We start from the raw sequence: 21,878 nt of genomic DNA, 5'->3' as shown, positions 1-21,878 counted from the left end.
CTGCTAAACAAGAAACCAGGTGGATGGTAGAAGGGGAAAATGGAACTTTAGTCATCTTAGAGATTTTTAACTTTAAATCAATTCAAACAATTCCTTCGAAATGAAGAGTAACTGCCACCAAGGGTCGTGCTGACTCTGCAGGGCCGGGAGGAGAGGAGGCGAGGACAACCACAGAGCCCACCAACCACACGCAGATCTCGCATCTCAGTGCGAGACCAAACGTGCCGTCGCATTTACCAGAGCTGCCCCTAACGGCATCATACTTTTTGAGGGTGATATTTCCTACCTTTCAGATGTGCTTTTGGACACAGGGTTCTTGCTATGACCACCTTTTCCAATTTGGAAGCAATGATCTGGGAGGAAATTTTGCTTACCAGGTTTCTCACAATACTCTAAACAACCAAAGCAGACAACTTCACATTTAAAGCCTTCATGTTCATTACAGACTAATTAAATCTAGTTCTAAATACAATCCCAACTGCAAGAACCAAAGTGTCACAACTCTACAGGTCATAAACTCCTCCAGTGTTCTGGCAGATGAGGGACTACAGAAAGAGAGTAAAAGGTTAATTTAGACAGACTGCAGTCAAAGGCCTAGAAAGCCCCGCTCACCTACAAATGTTGCCTCAGTCTAAAGACAGGCTGGTGAATTCCCCACCTGACAAGGAAAAGAAATACAAATTCCCGGTTTATTTTTTTCATTTGTGCGGTATGTGACATTCTTGAGCTTTTTTTCAGTTTTTTTTTCCATACAATTTACCCAGACAGTTCTCAAGTGTAATAGCCTTGATTTTCCTGAGCTCACAGTGGGAGGGTGGTGAACAGGATAGCTAAGCAAATGACTTTCTACTGCAACGTCAAACTGCAGAAATAAAAATCTACCTGAACAGTATAAACAGGCTCTGGCTTTCCTCAGCCTCTGAGCGCCACGTGTCTCAGACTGTTTCAGTTTTAGTATGTGGTGCCGCTTTAGTGCAGTGACGGGGGGCACTGCAGGCTGGACGTGGGCAATGGTGTTTCGTACTAGAGAACTCAGGAGGGTGACTTGTTCTTTTGCAAAAAGAAATGCAAACTAAAGAAATCCTGGTAACAAATGCTTCAACTTTTGGGATCTTGGTGCCCCACGCAGGGTTCTACAATATTGTTTTCTAATTTCTCCCATCTAGTCCATCCTCTGGCTTCCAGGTCAAAGCTCTGCATAGTCAAAACAAACAAATCTCATTAAGCAGGTGGAACAAATGCACATGTTAGCTCAAGAAGTCAGTTCACAACGGTTTCTATGTATTCCATTCCAAAGAAATGAAGTTCACATACAACTCTTTAACAAGGCCTTTCCGTCTTTGAAGGAGAGAAGCAGGGTGTAAACCATGACAATGACCAATGGTCAGAAACTTCCCTTCCTTCCCCTTTAAAACAAAGATGCTGAATATGTATACTTGCATACAGACTGGTAAAAGTTTCTGTTTGGGCATTCGGATACGCTTTGAAGACTTTTCTTTTTTTTAATTTAAAAGGCAAGTTCTAGTTTCAGACTTTCCAAACATGTTAAGGTTAAGCTTGCAACTAACCGGGCTTCCTTTTCACACAGATCAGGCGTTAGTGTCGATGCACAAGTCCTTAAAGAAGGTTGATCGGAGAACTTATGCCCACCGAGAGAAGGACTGAAAGGACCCAGGAAAGACAGGTAGAGACAGCAGACATTACTCTGAGTGTCTCACATGTTTCCAGGGAAAAAAGGGGGAGCCACTGCGAGCTGTTATTCCAAATGGCACTGAAACATTCAGCTCAGTTTAGGTGAGAGTTACTTATCCCTGAAAATAAAGGCATCAGATTCTAAGCAGCTTTAGGAATTCAATGCTTCCTTGTGCCTCTTCCGGGAGGTGGCCACTGATCCAAAGTCCCAAATCCAATGCAGGTGTTCTCTGCAAACAATGTCCTTGCTTGTCACTGACCAGGGCTGGACACGCGGCTGTTACTGCGGGGGCTGTTGCTCGGGCGGCCCCTCCTGCTGCGGCGGGGCCGGCCGTGGCCCCGGCGGCCTGGGCGCAGGCCCGTCTTGGTGCTGCCTCTGCCTGTAAGCGATGACCGTTCCCAAGAGCAGCGCGATGACAGTCATGAGGTAAAGGTCCCACTCCGGCCCCAGGAGCTGGTCCATATCAAGCTGGGTGAACATATCTCGAATCTTAATGGGAGCAACATAAGAGTCATTATGATCAACAAAATGTCAGAGAAGGAGTCAAGAAAATCGCATCACAAATTAAGAGATAAACACAGAGCTTATTAAAATAACTGGTTTTAGGAACATTTTGCAATTGAAAAAAGTTTCAGAAGCCTTTGACTAAAACTCAAAAAATAATGCATCTTGGAAACTGAGCTATTATTTCATAACAGTTGAGCATATTAAAAAGCGTCTGGTAGGGTTTCTTTCCATCAGGAATCTAAGGCACTAGTTCCCGACCATTTTCCACAGAAAATATTTGAAAGGAACCCTGGGGACAACGGCGGGCCAAGGGGAGAAAGGAAAAGAAAAACCCGTATCTCGGCACACCTGCAGCCCATTCGTGGTTACGGTGCACCAGCTGCGAAGCTCTGCTCTGACGACAGCAAGGCTATTTATTTACTCTACTACTTCTCTCAGGTCACTGAGGATGGCAGAATTCAAGTGTTTTGTTTAGTAGCTGAGTGAGTGCCTTTTATTTTTATTTTTTATTATTATTATTTTTAAATTTTTTATTTATTTATCCTTAGAGGGGAAGGGAAAGAGAGAGAGAGAGACAAACATTAATGTATGGTTGCCTCTCATGCGTCCCCTGCTGGGAACTGGCCTGCAACCCAGGCCTGTGCCCTGACTGGGAATCGAACTGTGATCCTCTGGTTTGCAGGCCTGTGCTCAATCCACTGAGCCACACCAGCCAGGGCTGAATGTATGCTTTTTAAAAAATGTGGATTTAAATATTTGACACCTGAATTTAAAGTCACAGTTACGTTCTTAGTCTGTGGTATTTCAACTGTTCTAGTGTCACTTAAGGCACTCTCATTATTTTCTGCCACTTGGTCATGAAGAAAATAAACATGGAGTATAATCCTTTGTGTTTTAGTAAAATTACATTTCAAAAGTTCACATCATAAGCCCTGGCCAGTGTGACTATTAGTTGGGCACTATCCTGCAAATCAAAAGGTCATGGGTTCAATTCCCACTCGGGGCACATGGCTAGGTTGCGGATTCAATCTCTTGTCAGAGTGCGTACAAAAGGCAAGCAAGTGATGTTTCTCTCTCACATTCATATTTCTCTACTTCTCTTTCTCCCTCCCCTCCCCTCCCCGAGATCAATAAGCATGTCCTCAAGTGAGGATAAAAAAACAGTCAAATAGCCCTGGCTGGTGTAGCTCAGTGGATTGAGCACCAGCCTGCGAACCACACGATCGCGGTTCGATTCCCAGTCAGGGCACATGCCTGGGTCGCAGGCCAGTTCTCAGCAGGGGACTCACGAGAGACAACCATACACTGATATTTCCCTCCTTCTCTCCTTCCCTTCTCCTCTAAAGATAAATAAATAAATAAAATCTTTATAAAAAACCAGTAAAATAAAATGTCCCCATAGTATATACCGGTAGGTACAGACAATATATTTTTCTGGAAAGAAATTACAAGAAACTATTAACTGTGTTTCCTGGGGTGGGGATGGCAATGGGAGAGTTTGTGTTTCTCTGACCAACTTTCTTGCCATCAATACTCAGTGTTGTGTTCCATGATCAAATCCTAGACTGTAATGGCCAGCTTACTAGTCTTAGAAATTGTGGGGGACGAGGGCATGGAACAGTCCTGTAGAGACGCAGCAGCCCGCACGCTGACAGCTGTTTAACCGAAGGAGTGAAGATCCCTTCGATTAGCAGAGGGCACAGTGCACCCTGGCTCGTGCGATCAAGCAACTAGAAGTGTGCCGCTACAAAGGCACAAGCAGCGGGAAGGACAGAGCCCGTGTCTCCAGTCCTCTGGAGCCCCCGAGGCTCTCTGTGGCACGAGCCAGGGCTGCAAGACGGGGAGGTCACATTCCTCGTTATAGAGGCTGGAGCACCATCGACCACATTTATATCTGTGTAACACAGGAGAGCATCCATTCTGGAACCCAATGACGAGACAGTAAATCCATCCATTCTGAAAGATGTCAACTAGAGGTTGCAACACGACCCTTTGCTTGTCCAGAATGAATTAAAGTTAAGTGGTTCTTGTTTCTGCATGTGTTTTAAGACTTTCAGAGTCAAATGCTGTACTGGTTAATCCTTTATGAGGAACTATAGGCATTGGAAACAAAATGTCAAACGGGAGACTCACGAGCACCTACATGTAAGTATTGTTAACTCAAGTTGGTAGTTTTGAAGGGAATGGCTAACCCATCTCCTACCTAGGTTCCACCTTTAGCTTATTTAAGTAGCTTCAGGTATTTTTAGAGAACAAAACGCTGGTGGTAGTTTTAGCATGTTTCACTACCAGAAGAATCTAAAGTACAACGGCCTAGGCAGGTTACCAGGTTTTACTTCTTCTTTTTTTAAACTCTATTTTTATGTGAGGTCTGAGTCACTGCTAGGCAGTCAGTCATCTGCTTTAACGTTTACTGAACTTAGTTAACTACTGTTTCAAACTGGGTTAGTCTGTTTTCCCCAAATCAGAAAACACCTGCATCAGTGCAAAAATGCTTCAGCACTGGGAACCTCCTGTCAGGCGCTACCTGAAAACTGTAACTGCAGGTGGCTCCATTCACCCCTCACCTGATGAGGTCTGCAGGTACTTCCCTGGGGAAGGGAGGCGACCAGACCCTTGCAGAATACTCCTCACCTCTCCCCCAACATTTAAAATACACACCTCCGCCAGCCTGTGAACCAAAGGGTGATCCCTAGTCAAGGGCATACGCCTGGGTTGAAGGCCAGGTCTGTGGGTGGGGGCACACAAGAGACGACCACGCACTGATGTTTCTCTCTTTCTCTCTCCCTTCCTCTTTCCCTAAAAATAAAATCTTAAAAAATAAATACAAGCCTCTGGACCTAGGTTACACATCATCCGTATTTTAAGTGAAAGAGGCATGGGCCACTTACATTTGTTTCCCGTATGTACTGCAAGAAGTAGACGACGCCCAGTTTGCAGAGCGCTAGGAAGACCGGTACTTGCGCGTCTGGGCTGGCCTCGGCTGCCATGTCATAGAAACGTTTTGCAAGGTGGATATCCTATAAGACACGTCATAAACCAAAATTTACTTCTTGTTAAAATAAGAATAATTATTTTTTAGTTTCTATATCAGAACATTTATTTTACCTCTCAAGTTGCATTTTTAAATTTCCCTCACCTAAAGAAAAAACCCAACTTTTAACTGGGTAGTATTTCTTTAACTTCTTAACTTGGAAAAGCTCCACTGAGCAATGTAAGACAACTCATGTGTCCCCAGTCTGACACCTACTTGTGCAGACCCGCGGCCTGGCCTGCGTTTTCAGACTTTCAGAGTTGGGTGCTGCGCAGTCTCCCACCCACGGACAGGGCTGTTAACCTGGACATGTCCAGGGGCAACCAGTAGGCTGCAAGGAAATTTCTTTCCTACTTAAAACTTCCTTCAATTCCTGGTTTCAGTTTGGAGCAGTGAGCGTTAAAATGGAGTAGACATATTCCATTTTAGTAGACAACATTTTCCAAGGGCCATTTGCATGGACACTGTTAAGGGATTCCCACCCCGTGCCTCCCAGTCTTAGACATATTTCTGTTAAGGGTGAAACAGTCATTGCTAGTTTTGGCCCAGGCTGGAGTGTTCAGATATATGTAGAATGGGACAGTGGGAGCTGTGAAATTTTCATTCACCACCTTACTTCTTCCATGACCTGACTATTACCAAAGAATATCAAACTCCTAGGAAAGAATTCCATTTGAGACACGGAAAAGAAAGGCTTAACATTAAAAATGACTTTTCCACACATTTAAACATAACAATTACTTTTAGCCATTCCCTATAATGGGTACCTAATGTATGCTATTAATTGGAAAGAAGAGCATCTTCAAACAACAGTAACAGTATGGTTAGTGTCTTTGATTTAAAAAAATATAAAATACTGGCATTTCTTTGGCTGCCATAATTTTCAAGTTCACAGGACATACTATGTGACAACATAGGTTCTATGAGTATGACTAAGTAGGGTAATTAAACTGTAGCTATCAACCTGGCTGGCCTTGTGGATTGAGTGCCAGCCTGGGAACCAAAGGGTCGCTGGTTTGATGCCCAGTCAGGACACAGGCCTGGACTGCAGGCCAGATCCCGGTAGGGGGCACATGAGAGGCAACCACACATTGATGTTTCTCTCCCTCCCTTCTTCTTTCTCTATATAAAATTTAAAAAAATAATAAATTGTAGCTATCAATTACATCCTGAATTATTTATCCCAATTATGACTCATCTTATTTACATCTTAATATTTTTCTATTTACACTACCTGATTAGTTTTTAGTAGTGTAAATGCCTCTTTCATTTAAAAAATAAGAAAAAACTAGGAAAAAGATCATTATGATGTCTTATAAAAACTAATGGACTTACAATCATTTTAATACATAATTATTTAATTATTCTTAAAAGTTGAACCCTAGAGTTTCCCCTCCTCAGTGACGCCTTTTATCACATCCTTTATTCCCAAGAATTTACATAAGCTATACACATTAAATAAGAAAAGCATATTGATTTGTTTCTTGTTTTCCAATGTACACACTTTACTGTTTCTGCTATAAGAGGTGTCCCAATTTCTCCCCCTCGCTCCCCCTCCCAGCCCCCTCCCCACAGACAGACCCCACACTGCGGTTCACGTCCATGGTCATGCGTCTTGGTCCCTTGTCTACTCTCTCCACCTTCCTACAACCAGTGCCAGCTTCTCCCCTCCCCCCTATGGCTCTCAGTCTGTTCCTTGTTTCTGCGCCTCGGATTCTGTTTTGCTCATTAGTTTATTTTGTTCCTTAGATTAGTCTCTTGTTTATAACCTATTATAAAAACAGTGTTAGAATTATATGACTTTAATCCTGACTGCTCTTAGTAAATTATTCCTAGGTGTATTCCATAAAAGTCACAACTTATGTGTGATTTTTACATTAGCCATCAAACATGTACTACTTTTATTATTTAAATTAGAAAACACAGCCAGGCTTTCAGCGGGGAACAGTGGCTGGGCTGACTGATCTGACGGTGAGGGGAGGCCCCGGCCACTGTGTTACAGGGCAGAGACCTTCCACAATCTGAATGCAGCTCCGGTCCTCATGAACGATGTTCGAGTATCTCATATCAATATAAATGTAAAACATCAAAGTTTACATGTTGTATTATAATGAGAATAAAGGCAGTGTTCAAACGTGATAAAAAAGCACTCTGACCGAAACTGAACAACTGTCCCTTAAAAACATTAGGTCAACCAAGTGCTTCTAAGCGGCAGAGTAGGGGGTACAGCTGGTTACTTGACAAGCTTTGGTGAAGCTTTTTAGGCATTTCTCCCAGAAACTGGGAAAGGGAACGACTCCAGTGACAGGGGACACATCCTTTGCAAGTCTCTTAGATTCCAGTTCTTTGCTCTCAACAAAATTGGGGAGGGATCTAACCAAGTTATCGATGATAGATCATGAAAACTAACTTTAATGGCAGGTCGCCAATTTTTGACACATATTATGCACTGAATGTCTGTGTGTATGTTGAAACCCTCCCCTCCAATGTGATGGTGTTAGGAGATGAGGTGCCTGAGAGATAATTAAGATCAGATGAAGTCATCAGGGTGGAGCTCTTGGGAATGGAACTGGGGTCCTTTCAAGAGTCCCTGAAGAGATTGCTGTTTCTCTCTTGCTCTTTCCTCAGGTAAGGGCAAAACCAAAAACCAGCTGTCTATGATCCAGAAAGTGAGCCCTCAGCAGACACCAAGTCTGCCAGCACCTTGACCTTCAACTTCCCAGCTTCCAGAACCGTGAGAAATAAGTTTCTGTTGTTTAAGCCACCCAGCCTAGTATTCTGTTCAGCGAGCAGCCCAAACTGAGTAAAACAGCATATAACCCTATAGCGGTTTCAAGAATTAAGTGGTCTTAAAGACTGTAATACAATTCTTCTCTTTCCCATGTACTTATTTTTATCAAAATTTATTAGCAGTATGAGCCTGTAATCAAAATCAAAATCAAAATTTATTAGCACTTAGAGCCTGTAATCCCAGGACATAAAATTCAAATTCTGAATTTATATATTTATTTAAGATAAATACAACAGAGTGAACAGTAAAAGATCTAAGCTTAAAAAACATTACATTATTATAAAATTCTATGGGAATAGTGGACTAAAAATATAAATTCAGGGAGAAAAGGAAGAAATGCAACATGCAATTCATGAATTTGCTTTCTTTAAGAGACAGAGGAAGGGGCGCGGGGGAGGCAGAGACAGACAGACATTGACTTGCTGCATTACTCATCCTCACATTCACTGGCTCATTCTTGTATGTGCCCTGACCAGGGATCAAACCTGCAACCTCAGCCTATCAGGATGACGCTCTAACCAACTGAGTTAGTTACCTGGCTAGAGTTGCTATATATTTTTAAAAAATTAATAATGAGTGCATCAAATAATTTGGAGTAATGTAAATTAAAATTATGTCAATTGAGAGTAATTTAATAATTTTATTAAAAATGTTATTGAAGCTAGCTAGAACTTAAACTCTTTGAAACTTAAGATGAAAAAATTTAAATGTCAACCTAAAAATGCACAAGATAGTTTTCAAAATTCTTTAAAGGCACACAGGCAAAAACTTAAGACCACGGATCTAGAGACTGTTAGATTTCATTAGGTTTAAGAATCAGAAATAAGCAGGGGTGGGGAGACGTATGGAGGACTGAAGGGATTGAGAGGCACAGATTGGTAGTCGCACAACAGGCGGGTACTGCAGACATCAGGGGCACTGTGAAGTGTATGCCTGTCTAACCACTATGCTGTAAACCTGAAACTAATACAGAATAATACTGAATGCAAACTGTAAGTGATAAAAATTTTACAAAAAGCAGAAATAAGTTTATCAATAGTAATCATCTTAATTCATTTCAAAATAATTTAGAAAAGAACAGAATTTATCTGATCATGGATGGCTTTTCAAATAAGGAGTTATCAATAAAGGCCACACTGCATTTCTGTTTTCATGTATCTGTTTTTGGCTTAATGTCCTAAATATCACATTACGAATGTCAGTATGTGTGCGAGCTGGAAGGTGAGAGAGATACAAAGGCAGTCTTTTGAAATATTACGAAACTCTCATAACTTAGTATCTGAAATCTGATCACATTCCAAAGAAAGCCTGTTTTCCATAAAAATGCAGATGTTTCCCCCAAATCACAGTTTATATAATTCAAACATTTGTTTTGCAGCCACACTCACCTGTTTGATGCCCAGTCCTTTCTCATGCATATACCCCAGATTAAACATGGCCTGGGCACTGTGCTGTTGCTCAGATGCTAGACGATAATGAATAAATGCAGTTTCGTAATCCACGTCAGTGCCAAATCCATAGAAATGGTAGTCTCCAAGCTTAATTCTAGCCACAGTGTAACCTTAAACAAAACGTTAAATGAAAAACTGCCAATAAATGCAGTATTTAAAACAGAGCACACTATTTTTTCTCCTCCTGTTAACATGCTTACATACAACAGAATTTTAACTTGCAGTACACAAACTAAACAACAAACCTTTCAGCCAAGCTATAAATTCAGTGAAAATGTAAACTGGAAGTACTGCTTTTCAGAAGAAGGCTTTGTAACAGGCAGGGCGAGGTCAAACAAGGTGGGCGGCGCTCCTGTGCCCGCAATGATACTCTTCGAGTGACCGTGCTCTACTCTACGTCACTGACATTTTAAAATAGTCCAAATGGATTACTGTTTATGCTTGAAGAAGGGATAGGAAGACAATTTGGAGAGTCGTATGTGTGAGAAAAAATATTCAAACAAAAGATGGTGGAAAGAAGTTAAAATCTTTTGGGGTTTAGACTAATATTCCATTCTACATTCCATTCGATTCTCATGTCACAGGATGCGGGGCTTACACTGAGAACTGGAGAGTAAGCCAGAGCACGACGGAAGCGTCCAGTACAAGCACCTTGCAATTCAGCTTAGAAACCCTGGGACTAGAATTTCCACTTAAAAACTACCAACCACAATGCAAACAAGTGAAACAACAGTTAGTATCTCTGCTTAGTTTTAATGTGATAAATGACAGGACTTAATCTTTATAGGAAAGACAAAAACAAAAAAACCCAAAAAGTTGAGAGAGGGGCCTGGGCGAAACCCTCTTACCCGTTAGGGTGACCACACGCTCACCTTGAGAGGCAGCCCTGTTCCAGTGCAGCAGGGCTCGGGGGTACGTTTCATTCTCGCCCACAATGGTTGCTTCCCCTGCAGCGAGAGATGTAACACAAATCAGGCATCTACGAAGGCACTCGCCTCTTAGGCTTCATTTGAAAACTAGGGTGAATATGTGGAGCACAATTTAAACAAGAATTGGGATATTACAAATATTAACTAGAAAATATATTGTAATAAAATTACACAAGTATTGAAATACAATACTGAGTTAAAGGAAATCACAGCATTTAGGGCAACACTATGTCCTGAAACATGTTTCATCCACAGAACCCAGATGAGATCGACCCCTGGGCCGCTCCTGGGGATCCACGCACTACTGGAAAAACAAGGTTTTGTACCTGCTATGCTTTGAAATGTATTTGCTAAAAGCGGTCAATTTATAATGGATCTACTTCAACTGTCAACTCCATACAACTAACTTGGATGGCTTGGGGATCTGAGGTAGAGTAACAAGCATGGGTGGCAAGTTCTGTTTACAACAATAAAGAAGTTGCTTTGTGCTTGTCTCTTTAAACAGGTAGCCTGATTTGAGCAAGCCCTTGCATCCTGAGCCCTGGGCAGGACTCAGTGAACCATACTCTGGTCAAGAATGAAGGCTGCGTTGCTCTGGGCCACTTCGTAGCCTTGCTCCGCCAGCAGGAGGTACTGGATCACTGCGGCGTTGTAGTCGCCTTCTTTGTAGCTGTTGTAGGCCGCCATAAGCCTCTCGGCCCACCGGCCCCGCTCACAAACATTCTTAAACAACTGTGTGAACAGGAAGAAAAAACAAAACAATAAAAGAGTAAGAAACGTATGCTAGAAAATCAGTTTTTCACAAGGGCCACAAATGTGTGTTAAGCATGCTCTCTGCATGTCTGGATTTTTATTAAATACATACAAAAGTCTGGGATATATATTTGAAGTGTTCACGTCATCTTTAGAATAGCATATGAATAATAGCAAATAGCCCTGGCTGGTGTGGCTCAGTGGACTGAGTGCCGGCCTGAAAACCAAAGGGTTGTGGTTTGATCCCCAGTCTAGGGCATGTGCTTGGCTTGAGGACCAGGTCCCCAGTTGAAGGCGTGTGAGAGGCAACCACACACTGATATTTCTCTCCCTGTCCCTCTCTCTCCCTTCCCCTCTCTAAAAATGAATAAATCTTTAAAAAATAGCAAACAATTTATGCTGACCAGACACTGTTCTAGTAATTTACGCATAGTATGTGTGTTAACTCACTTAACCTGCCCACGAAGTCTATGAGGGAGCACTCTAAGGTGAATCCTATTAACACCCCATCTTACCAGTCAGGAAACTGAAGTACAAAGAGGTTAGACACTTTTTTGAGCATGTATCAGTGTCACTCTAAAGTGCCAGTTAGGAGAGAGCTAAAGACCAGCAGTTCCCACGGGAAGGTATTAGCATCCTCCTTTGCAACATTCGTTTAGCACACACGCATATGCTTTTTTGACACTGTGTCTCATACACTGTCTTAGGTGCTAGATAGACAGCAGCCAACATTGTCTGCCCTTGTTAACACTGACTCTAGCAGGGAGGGACAAATGAAGTACGTAAGTGTGATGGTAACACACAGACCCTCTGCGTCCCCCTCAATACACTAATGTTAGCAGGCTGCGTCTGTTTCTACTCTAGAAGAAATTGCACAAAGAAAACGAGAGTTAAAACAGATTTTCCTACTGAGCAAATTCATTTGCTGTACAGAAGCTGGTAGAAAAGCCCGTACCTCCACTGCATTGTGACACGATCGCATCACACCTGTGCCACTGGCATGCATCTGTGCTAGGTTATAGAAAGCCAAGATATGGCCTCCCTGAGAAGCTAAATTAAAATACTTCAAGGCCTGTTTGTAATCCCTCTTGACTCCAATGCCATCTGTAAGGAAAAGCACATGAAAGGTCAAGAATAATCTCAAATAAGATTTAGCTAAAGCATCAGAGAAGTAAAACAAAATAAAATTCAGAATTCTTACTCGGGAAAGATGTAAATCCTATTAATAGAGATATGTGTATTAACACACATTAATATAATTCACAATAAGAAACGAGATGCACAAATCATTGAATTGGGAGAACATTAATCAACCAGTATTCACTAGCTCTCATTTCCGTATCATAGTGACATCTAGTGGGATGAGGTAATTAAATTATCTTGGTGAATTCACTGTTAATCCCACCATTACTTACTATAGTACATAGAGCCAAGCTGGAGCTGTCCATCCACCCAGCCTTGTTCGGCAGCTTTCTGAAAATACTTCAGTGCCAGATCATAATTCTGTAACAGAAGATCATTGCATCACATGGTCACAAGATGCGAAAGCTCAAAAGGGTGACGTAATTGAAAGGCAGGAGATTCATTACAAAGAATTAACAAAGCACACAAAATGTTTTCAAAGAGCCATGATAAATACTTCCTGGTTTTTATACTATAGAGATAATAATATACTCGAAGTCACAGGAGGATTAACAGTTAAGAGTTTGGAGAAAAGCAAACCGAGTTTTGGTGCAACAATCCGCATGTCTGCTCTCAGCATCAACACCAGCAGTGGAACACAAGCAAAGGATGTAAGAAACAGTCTTTTCTACTAACCAACCAATCCCTTTTAAACCTCAGTTGTTCCAATACTAAAGGATAACTATTCTCTCCTTATGCATTCCTTCCCAGTGCTCTTTGTGAATACTATATGATTATTACATTTCAAATATCATATGTATCCACAGAGGAAAGCTGAAACAAAGATCAATACTGAATTTCAGTATCCTAAAATGACTAGAAGGAACCAAAATGAGACCACGTTACTGTCTCTTATGCTAGGCAATGCCTATAGGTTAGAATCCCAAACCTGGCTCTTACTTTCAGACCCAAGTAAAAAGAACAGATTGCTTAGAGATTCCACACAGAGGAAAGAAGAGGGCAGCAAGGAGAATCCAGGTGTCCCACATGAGGAAGTAGCACATAAGAATGAGGACAAAGGCCTGGGAAAACCAAGAGAGCTTGCAGCCACAAAACTTCAGGGAAGAAACAGGTCATGCAACATAGAACCAAAATATGTCAACTGGAGTGCCATTTAGAAGTTTCTGGTGACAGAGAGCAGTTACATGAGGCAGAAGCCTGACTGCTTTGAGCTAAAGCGTGAATGGGAGCAGCTCCTGCAGTTCCTTCCTTGGAGAAACCTGGCTGTGCGATAAAGGGCTCCGGTTCAGAGAAGGGAGGGGTGGCTAGGAGGGCAGAGGGAGGGCCGGAAAGCTTTCCTCCTCCTGCAAGGGAGGGACCTGAGCATTTTCTTGGGTTTGAGTGAAGAAGTACAAGGGAGATGTTCCAGTCTTGGAGAGAAGGGAGAGCGGACAGGGTGGAGAGCATCAGTGAGAGGACGAGAGACCAGAGAAAGGGTTACGTTTGCTTACGATGAGATGGCCTATCTAGGCTGACTGCAGGCTGGCTCAGGAATGACTCTACCTCACTGGCTGACCGCCTGTTAAAATCAGAACGTCAGACGGCAAACTTACAACTTGAACCCCTCTTCCATAGAGATAAGCCATTCCAAGCCCACTCTGTCCAACTGGGTTGCCCTGTCAACCAGAGACAAAAGAGGAAAATAACTTGTTACAAAACAGACAAAAGTAACTGTCAGTAAGAGGAGTAATTTATAAGCACATTCAGAACATGTTCTTAGCACTTTTCAATTCAAAACAAAATTTTTTCCTATCAGGCTAAACATAGTACTGACATTTAGATATTTGGGGGCTTTCAATAATTTGCTGAAAAGCAAATACTAAAATCATTTACAATTAAATTTGGATGACTTACCTTTTGACCATATGTTCCATGAATTCGTAATATAAAACATAACTAATGTATTTCAGCTTTTAATAACTAAAAGTAGGTCACTTTTTTGGAGTAGTTTTTTATTAGTAACTTCCCTCCCCAATAACAAAAGAAGAGGCCATGGGGGAGAGTTAACAACCATGTAATATTTCAATCAGGTGGCAAAGACATTCTTAACATTACTGGCACGTCGTACACCAAAGGTAACCACTGTTTTGAGACTTGAAAGAGAAAAATCGAGAATCTGACCCAGAGGGACAGAAAGCAGCTTCAAAGAGTGTCGAGCACCCCCTGGGGAACACTCAGAACGACGGTGGCAGGCGGTTGGCAGAGAGACGAGTGCACGCGCTGCAGGCGTATGTCGCTTTCTCTGCGCCAGGGAAAGCCTGAATCACGTACTGTGCTTATCAAAAGTACCCAATTATGTAAGTTTTAAACCTCAAGTTGCAACACAGATAAGGTAAATTATGTAACCCTCAATTCCACTACTAAAAATCAATTACTTCTCTGATCAGAAAATTTCCCAAAGAGATTTCAAGAGAAACTTAAAATACAATCTGATCCCTAAAACAAAACAAAAAAAAAATGAATTGCTTTTTATTGGGAAGATTTTTTTCTAGTCAATTCATTCACATGACTCATGTTTACATAAATGCTTTATACAGTTTATGGTATAACCTGGTTATAACCAACCCTTTAATGTAACACGTATTAAGATAACACACTATGGGACCCATTTCAACGCCCTCAGTCATGAGGTCTCACCATGTCAGCAGCTTTCTTGAAGTAGTGAAGAGCCGTCTCGTTGCTCTGAGGCACAATATCACTCCCCTCGGAGTACATCTGCAAAACAGACTCCACTTAGGTTCTGTCCTGTCTCATCTCATTCTGCTTTTTGTGAGATCTCATGAAATCTTTCAACAAAACTTAAAAATTCCCTACAGGATATTTCAGAATTAAAAGCAAAACCTTAAAGCAGACAATTTTACATTACCATACATTCTAAGTCATATCAAATTTATGACTTACCTCTAAGCATTAACTACATAAAATCAGTTTATAGGTCTGAGGGCAAGACATTGTTAACCCCAAGATGAATCTTTTTTCCTCACTCTGTCCCAAGGCGGTTAAATGGGGTGACAGATGGCTTGGGATCAGGGACTAAATGGGGAAAGGAGAGCTGTCAGCAATGGTTTGCCTGCCTTTTCTACCACCGCCTTCCCCAGGCTATGATAAAAGGTGCTCGAAGACCAGGAAAAGAAATAACTAAATAAATGGCTATTTTAAAGTGTTTCAAGCACCAAATAGTTAGAGTATCAGGCATGGAACATGATAAAGGACAAAGAGAAAGAACAGAGTGACTAATACTGTTTTTATCCTACACATTAATGACAAAAGACATCATTTTTAAGGTAGGGCTAGATAATAATATAGCAAATATTGAAAGGTATCAATTGAAAAGTTCTTAAATGCTTAACAAGAATAGAAAGGAATACCACTTAATGTTTAAATGCAAAGTTCTCAGGCCCCAGTTAACTAATTGTGATCATGTGGCAAACACTGATCAGATATTTCTGTTTGGAAAAACCTTTGAGATATAGTCTGTCTGAGCCTTGTGACCTCAGGATTTGGATATAGACGAAAATAATGATTGGTCTTCCAGTCAAGATGGTGGTGTAGGTAAACATGGCTTGTCACCTTGCACAACCATGTCAAAATTACAACTATACGCCCTGGCTGGTGTGGCTCAGTGGATGGATTGAGCTCAGGCCTGTGCACCAAAAGATCGTGGTTCGATTCCCAGTCAGGGCACATGCCTGGGTTGCAGACTAGTTCCCAGCAGGAGATACATGAGAGGCAACCACACACTGATATTTCTCTCCTCTTCTCCTTCCCTTCTCCTCTAATGATAAATAAAATCTTTAAAAATTTATAAAACAAAAAATTACAACTATACTACAGAGCAAGTATTATTCAGAACTGCCAGAAATCAAGCTGAATGGAAACCCTACAACTACAGAATTAAAGAAGAAACCACACTGATACTGGTAGGAGGGGTGGAGATGTTGAACGGGCTGGTTCCACACCCATTTGTGGTAGAAAAAAATTGGGAGGAATATCTTGGGAGTAAGAGGCCCCAACCCCACATCAGGCCACCCAACCCAGGGTTCCAGTGCCAGGAAGACCCCATAACCTCTGGATGCAAAAACCAGTAGGGACTGAGGCTGAGGAAGACAGAAACTTCTTGAGTCCCAGGCAGTTCTTAAAGGGCCTGTGCACGGACTTACTCAGACTCACTTCCTCTGAGCCAGCAGTGAGGCAGCAGCTTGAAAGGCACCAGAGACACACAGGAAGGAACTAAAGTCTATGACATCAGGGCAAGAGCTGGGGGGCGGCTTTCTCCCAGACAGAAGTGCTGACAGAGGCCACTGTTCCTTCCCCGAGCCCTCCCCACAGAGCTGGCAGGCAGGCAGCACATCTCAGACTCCATCACCTTGACTCACAATGTTTGCCCAATACTGGTGATTTCCTGAGGCCACCTTGCCCAACTTTCAAGCCCACCCAAGCTGTTTTCAGTGGCTTTTCCACATAAATGGCCCGTCTTGGCTCACACTTCAGATGTTCTTCAATCCTCCCAAATAAGCAGCACCTTGCCTCAGCAAGCCCTCTCACTAAGCGGCCCCAGGCTTGGCACTACGAATAGCTGACCTTGGTTCACAGCTTGGCTTCACTTGGGCACCTGCAAACTCAACACAAGTAGCAGCCATCTGCAGATTGCTTTGTAGCTTATGCTGGATGACCCTGGACACAACACAGGAGGTGGCTGACCTTGGACTGTGCCTCCTGGGAGGACCCAGAGCCTGTGCACCCAGTGGACAGCTATGGGCCATGTCATAGCACCATCACCCAGCCACCTCCACAAGTAACATACTCAAGGGTAGGACTCAGAGGACACTGGACTTCTACCTAGGTAAGTACCACTCCTCCACAGTGGTCAGAGGTTGTTGGTCAATGGTCATGGCCAGTCCTTTCAGCTGGTCAGCCTGGGTAAATTCCTCCCATGGACCTGCCCACAGCAACCAAGGCACAGTTACAAGGGGAGGGTGTACACAGCCCACATTGTGGGTGAACCTCAACTACTCAGCTTGGGTGATAGGGGAGGCTGTGCCCTACTGGGTTCTTACAGGACACCTAGTGCATTAGGCTACTCTATCTAGCCAGGGAGACATAGTAGCTCTACCTAATACACAGAAACAAACACAGGGAGGCTGCCAAAATGAGAATCCAAAAGACATGTTCTGAATGAAAGAACAAAACTCCAGAAAAAGAATTAAACAAAATAAAGACAAGCAATCTACTAGATGCAGAGTTTAAAAACACTGGTTATAAGGATGCTCAATGAATTTAGGGGGAGAGTAGATGAACCCAGAGAGAACTTCAACATCATAAAAAAGGACATGGATGCCCTGGCTGGCGTAGCTCAGTGGATTGAGAGTGGGCCTGCGAACCAAAGGATCGTGGTTCAATTTCTAGTCAGGGCACATGCCTGGGTTGCAGGCCAGTTCCCAGCAGGGGATGCATGGGAGGCAAGCACACACAGATGTTTCTCTCCCTCTCTCCTTCCCTTCCCCTCTAAAGATAAGTAAGTAAAATCTTAAAAAAAAAAATGGACATGGAAACCATACAAAAAAGCAGTCTGATATGAAGGATATACTAACTGAAATGAAGAACAATTTTCAGGGGATCAACAGTAGAGCAGATGAAGCTGAGAATCCAATCAGTGACTTGGAATATAAGGAAGGAAAACACCCAATCAAAACAGCAAGAAGAAAAAAGAATCCAAAAAAAAGATGAGGACAGGGTAAAGAGCCTCTGGGACAACCTCCAGTGTACCAACACTGCGCCATGGGGATGCCCGAAGGAGAAGAGGGAGCAAGAAACTGAAAACCTATTGAATAAATGACAGAAAGCTTCCCTAATCTGGTGAAGGAAATAGATATACAAGTTCAGGAAGCTCCAAGGGTTCCAAATGAGATGAACCCAAAGAGGCCCACAGCAAGCCACATCATAATTAAATGCCAAAGTTAAAGACAACATCTTAAAAGCAGCAGGAGAAAAACAGTTACCTACAAGGGAGCTCCCATAACACTGTCAGCTGATTTCTCAACAGAAACTTTGCAGCCCAGAAGGAACAGGTGAGAAATATCCAAAGTGATGAAAAGCAAGGACCTACAACAGAGATTACCCAGCAAAGCTATCATTTAGAAGCGAAGGACAGATAAAGAGCTTCCCAGCAAGAAAAAGCTAAGGGAGTTCATCACCAGCAAACCAGTATTATATGAAATGTTAAAAGGTCTTCTTTAAAAAGAAGATAAAAATATGAATAAAATGGTAATAAATACATGTCTATGAATAATTGTATCTAAAAACAAAATATATGAAAAAACAGAACAGAAACAAAATCACGGATATAGAGAATGTTGGGGGGGATGGGCAAAAAAGGTGAAGTACAAATTGGCTGCTACAAAATAGTCATGGGAATGTAAAGTATAGCATAGGGAATACAGTGTCCAAACAATACATATGCATGACCCATGGACATGAACAATGATGTGGGGACTGCCTGGGGGAGTGGTGGGGTCTGGGTGGATCAGGGCAAAGGAAAAAACTGGAACAAGTATAACAGCATAAACAATAAAACAGAATTCAAATAAAATAAATAAATACTGACTTGTTTACCCTATAATGGATTTTTCTATTCAGTAAGTCTGTAACTTAAACATGCCCTCGAGAAACGGATGCACCAACAGGTGGGTGATGGCTCCTTCATTTAAGACTGAAAGGTCTTCAGACAAATTCCTACTATATCTAATCACCTCTATTCAGCATGGACGCTAACAGGCAATTACGATAGACTGGCAAAAAACTGTGTAGCATAAATTTCTCCTGATTATCTATGACACATGAAAAGTAGGAGGTCAGATAGTAGTAGCTAATATTAACTGAGAATTAACATACCGATGAGCAAGTGCTACGTTACATTTAAGTCACTGAGGCAAATGCCGTAGACTGGCAATGCCTTAAGACAAGATGCAACAAGCTTGCACTGGAAATTGTACTTCCAGTTTATTTTGGCAAATTGTAGATCTTGAATACAGAATATGTACTTACTCTGCCAACACCTCTTGCTATTTCATAATATATTCACAGGAGTACAGTACCTTTCCTAAGAAGGCCATAGCGTGTGAATTGCCAGCATTCGCGGCTAAATTGAAGTAGTCAAATGCTCGCTATAAGAAAAGAATTTATTAAAATAATTAGTTTTTAATAGAATCCATCCTTGGCTTTTAACCAAAGTAATTATTTCAGGAGCATTTAGAAAATCTTGTTACACTGCACTATCTCAGTTTAAGTGAACGGCAACAGGACATCTACTGATTGCTCCTAGGTTCCCCTCCACCCCCTCCTCCCTCTCATATCCAATTCCTCACGAAGTCCTGTTACCACCAAATATACCCTGAATGCAGCTCCTATCCTTCACCACCACAATTCTAGTCTTAGCTACATCATCTCTCACCTGAACTTCTCAAATACTCCCCTCCCCTCCCTCATCTCCCTGCTTTCATTTTTGGGGTTATCCAGAGCAGCTGTTCTCAAATCTCAACGTGCTGGTCTTTACGGCCCCCTGAACTGCTGTAGGGAATGCACCGACCGACAGGACCAGACACTGTGCATCTCAGTACAGCTGGCTTCCTCTTGCCCCCTGTGCTCTGGGCACACCGACTTTGCTCCTTCCTGCCTCAGGATCTATGCACATGTTGTTCTTTTTGGCCTGGGATGATTTTACCTCCAGGCTCAATTTAAAAGTCTCCTTAGAGAAAACTACCACCTCCCACTCATTAATGTTATTGGATCTTTTAATTCTCCTTAGTGACAACAATCACAATTTATTACATGTATTTTGGCATGGTCATTGAAAAAATATCAAATACTTCTATTTAACTTAAAACTCTGTAAGGATTCAAAGAATGAAGCTATTCTGTCCAGCATTATTTCCGGAATGGCTAGTACTGAATGGCACATAGTAGGTACTCAAATATTTGTTGAATTAATAGTTATATGCTGGGAAATCCTTTTCTTCCTGCTTTGAAACCTGTGAAATAATTTATCACTGTTTAGTTGCTTCACAGGTAGGCAGCATATACCAACAAGAATATTTCAAAACTTGCTATATAAAAGATATTCAGCAAACTCACCCAGAATTCTGGTTTCTCCCCTGACATTTTTATTAACCAGTTTATCTGATGCTTCACTGGCCTAATGACATACGTTTTAATGACCTAAAGACAAGTGCTATCTGAATTTTTTTAAAAACATAGGTATTTGCCATAGTTTTGTTTTTGAGTGTATTTTGTTATGACCTAATTCTTAAAGTTGATAGGATATGGTATATAAAATAAGCTCAATTAGAATATTTAGCTGGAATGGTGGAAAAGCAAAGCTCTGTGAGTCTGACAAGATTAATTGAGAGGCTACTGTGCACTGGACACTGCTAGGTGCTCAGAATAAAAGTGACAAACAAGGGAAATACGGCCCATGCTTTTTGGACCTTAAGTTCTTGCAGAGGAAACAACTCAATTAACTGATTTACATAATTAATTATTTACAATGGACATTAAATACGGCCCATGTTTTCTGGACCTTAAGTTCTTGCAGAGGAAACAACTCAATTAACTGATTTACATAATTAATTATTTACAATGGACAAGGGCCATAAGGAACACAGATTTTCAGAAATCCTAACTGTGGTACACGACCTATTACTGTACCACAGGAGTAGAGGGTCAGAGGAGGTATTAGGAGAAAAGATATTGCAGTTGAGTTCTGGAGGATGGCCAGGACCCAGCAAGGTGAAGAATGGGGTTGGGGAATATTCACTCTAGACAGATGGACCAGCACTCAAGAAGCCCTGAGACAGAGAGGTTCTTGATATTTTCAAAGACCTGAGCAAAGGTCTGTGTGCCTGGGACTGAGAGAGCAAGTGGCTGGTGGGGTAAATAGAGACGGATCCAGGGCCTTGGAGGTCATGTTAAAGGTTTTGGTATTTTAGCAACTAGAAACTGCAATAAACCATGGGCCATTCAAGAGCTTTATGCAAGGCAACCACACGACTGGATGCATGATTTAGAAAGACAGGCCACTGTTTATGAAATTCAGGCAGTAGATAATTCATGGAAGTGACAGGTATACTGATGGAAAAAAAGAGCGTGATACTTAAGACTAAAGCAGACAAAAGTTGATGAGCTGATGTAGATCTGATTACTACAGTGGTATACTCCTGATTTCTCATAAACTCAATGATGAATTTTCCTCAGTTCTATGAAATATTTTCTACCTGGGAGTTTTAACACACACTTCAATTACATGCCCATAGAAAAAACAAAGACATAGAATATGTATTTTTGGCAATATTGAAAACTAGGTTTTAGAATTAATAACACCCCTCATGGGTACAGTCACATTTTATTGTTCAGCTTCCTCAGGGGTTAGTTAGATCTTGAAAGTTCATTTGTGATGACTGTCCTACTAACACAAGCTTGATGATGTCACTGACTCAGCAGAAGTACATCTGGGAAACTAGTTCTTGCTACAACTGGGACTGCAA

General features: G+C 41.8%; 1 protein-coding gene across 1 annotated transcript in view; it reads right to left on the bottom strand.

Moving 5' to 3' along the window:
• Positions 1-726: 726 nt before the first annotated feature.
• Positions 727-21,878, bottom strand: part of SEL1L (SEL1L adaptor subunit of SYVN1 ubiquitin ligase) — a 49,048-nt gene continuing 27,896 nt past the window's right edge. Inside the window, exons 12-21 of the mRNA XM_037031752.1 lie at positions 19,435-19,503; positions 14,978-15,055; positions 13,894-13,956; positions 12,574-12,661; positions 12,114-12,262; positions 10,972-11,137; positions 10,349-10,423; positions 9,414-9,586; positions 5,092-5,220; positions 727-2,182 (exon numbers count right to left, since the gene is read on the bottom strand). Of these exons, the coding sequence (XP_036887647.1) occupies positions 1,973-2,182; positions 5,092-5,220; positions 9,414-9,586; positions 10,349-10,423; positions 10,972-11,137; positions 12,114-12,262; positions 12,574-12,661; positions 13,894-13,956; positions 14,978-15,055; positions 19,435-19,503 (1,200 nt within the window). The 3' untranslated portion in view covers positions 727-1,972. The remainder of the gene's footprint in view (positions 2,183-5,091; positions 5,221-9,413; positions 9,587-10,348; positions 10,424-10,971; positions 11,138-12,113; positions 12,263-12,573; positions 12,662-13,893; positions 13,957-14,977; positions 15,056-19,434; positions 19,504-21,878) is intronic.

Source organism: Sturnira hondurensis, unplaced genomic scaffold (genome assembly GCF_014824575.4).
Source record: "Sturnira hondurensis isolate 20B ecotype Veracruz unplaced genomic scaffold, ASM1482457v3 Scaffold0021143, whole genome shotgun sequence".
NCBI classification, from domain to species: domain Eukaryota; kingdom Metazoa; phylum Chordata; class Mammalia; order Chiroptera; family Phyllostomidae; genus Sturnira; species Sturnira hondurensis.
The sequence above is the reverse complement of the archived record's forward strand: the minus strand, read 5'-3'. Positions and strand labels throughout refer to the sequence as shown.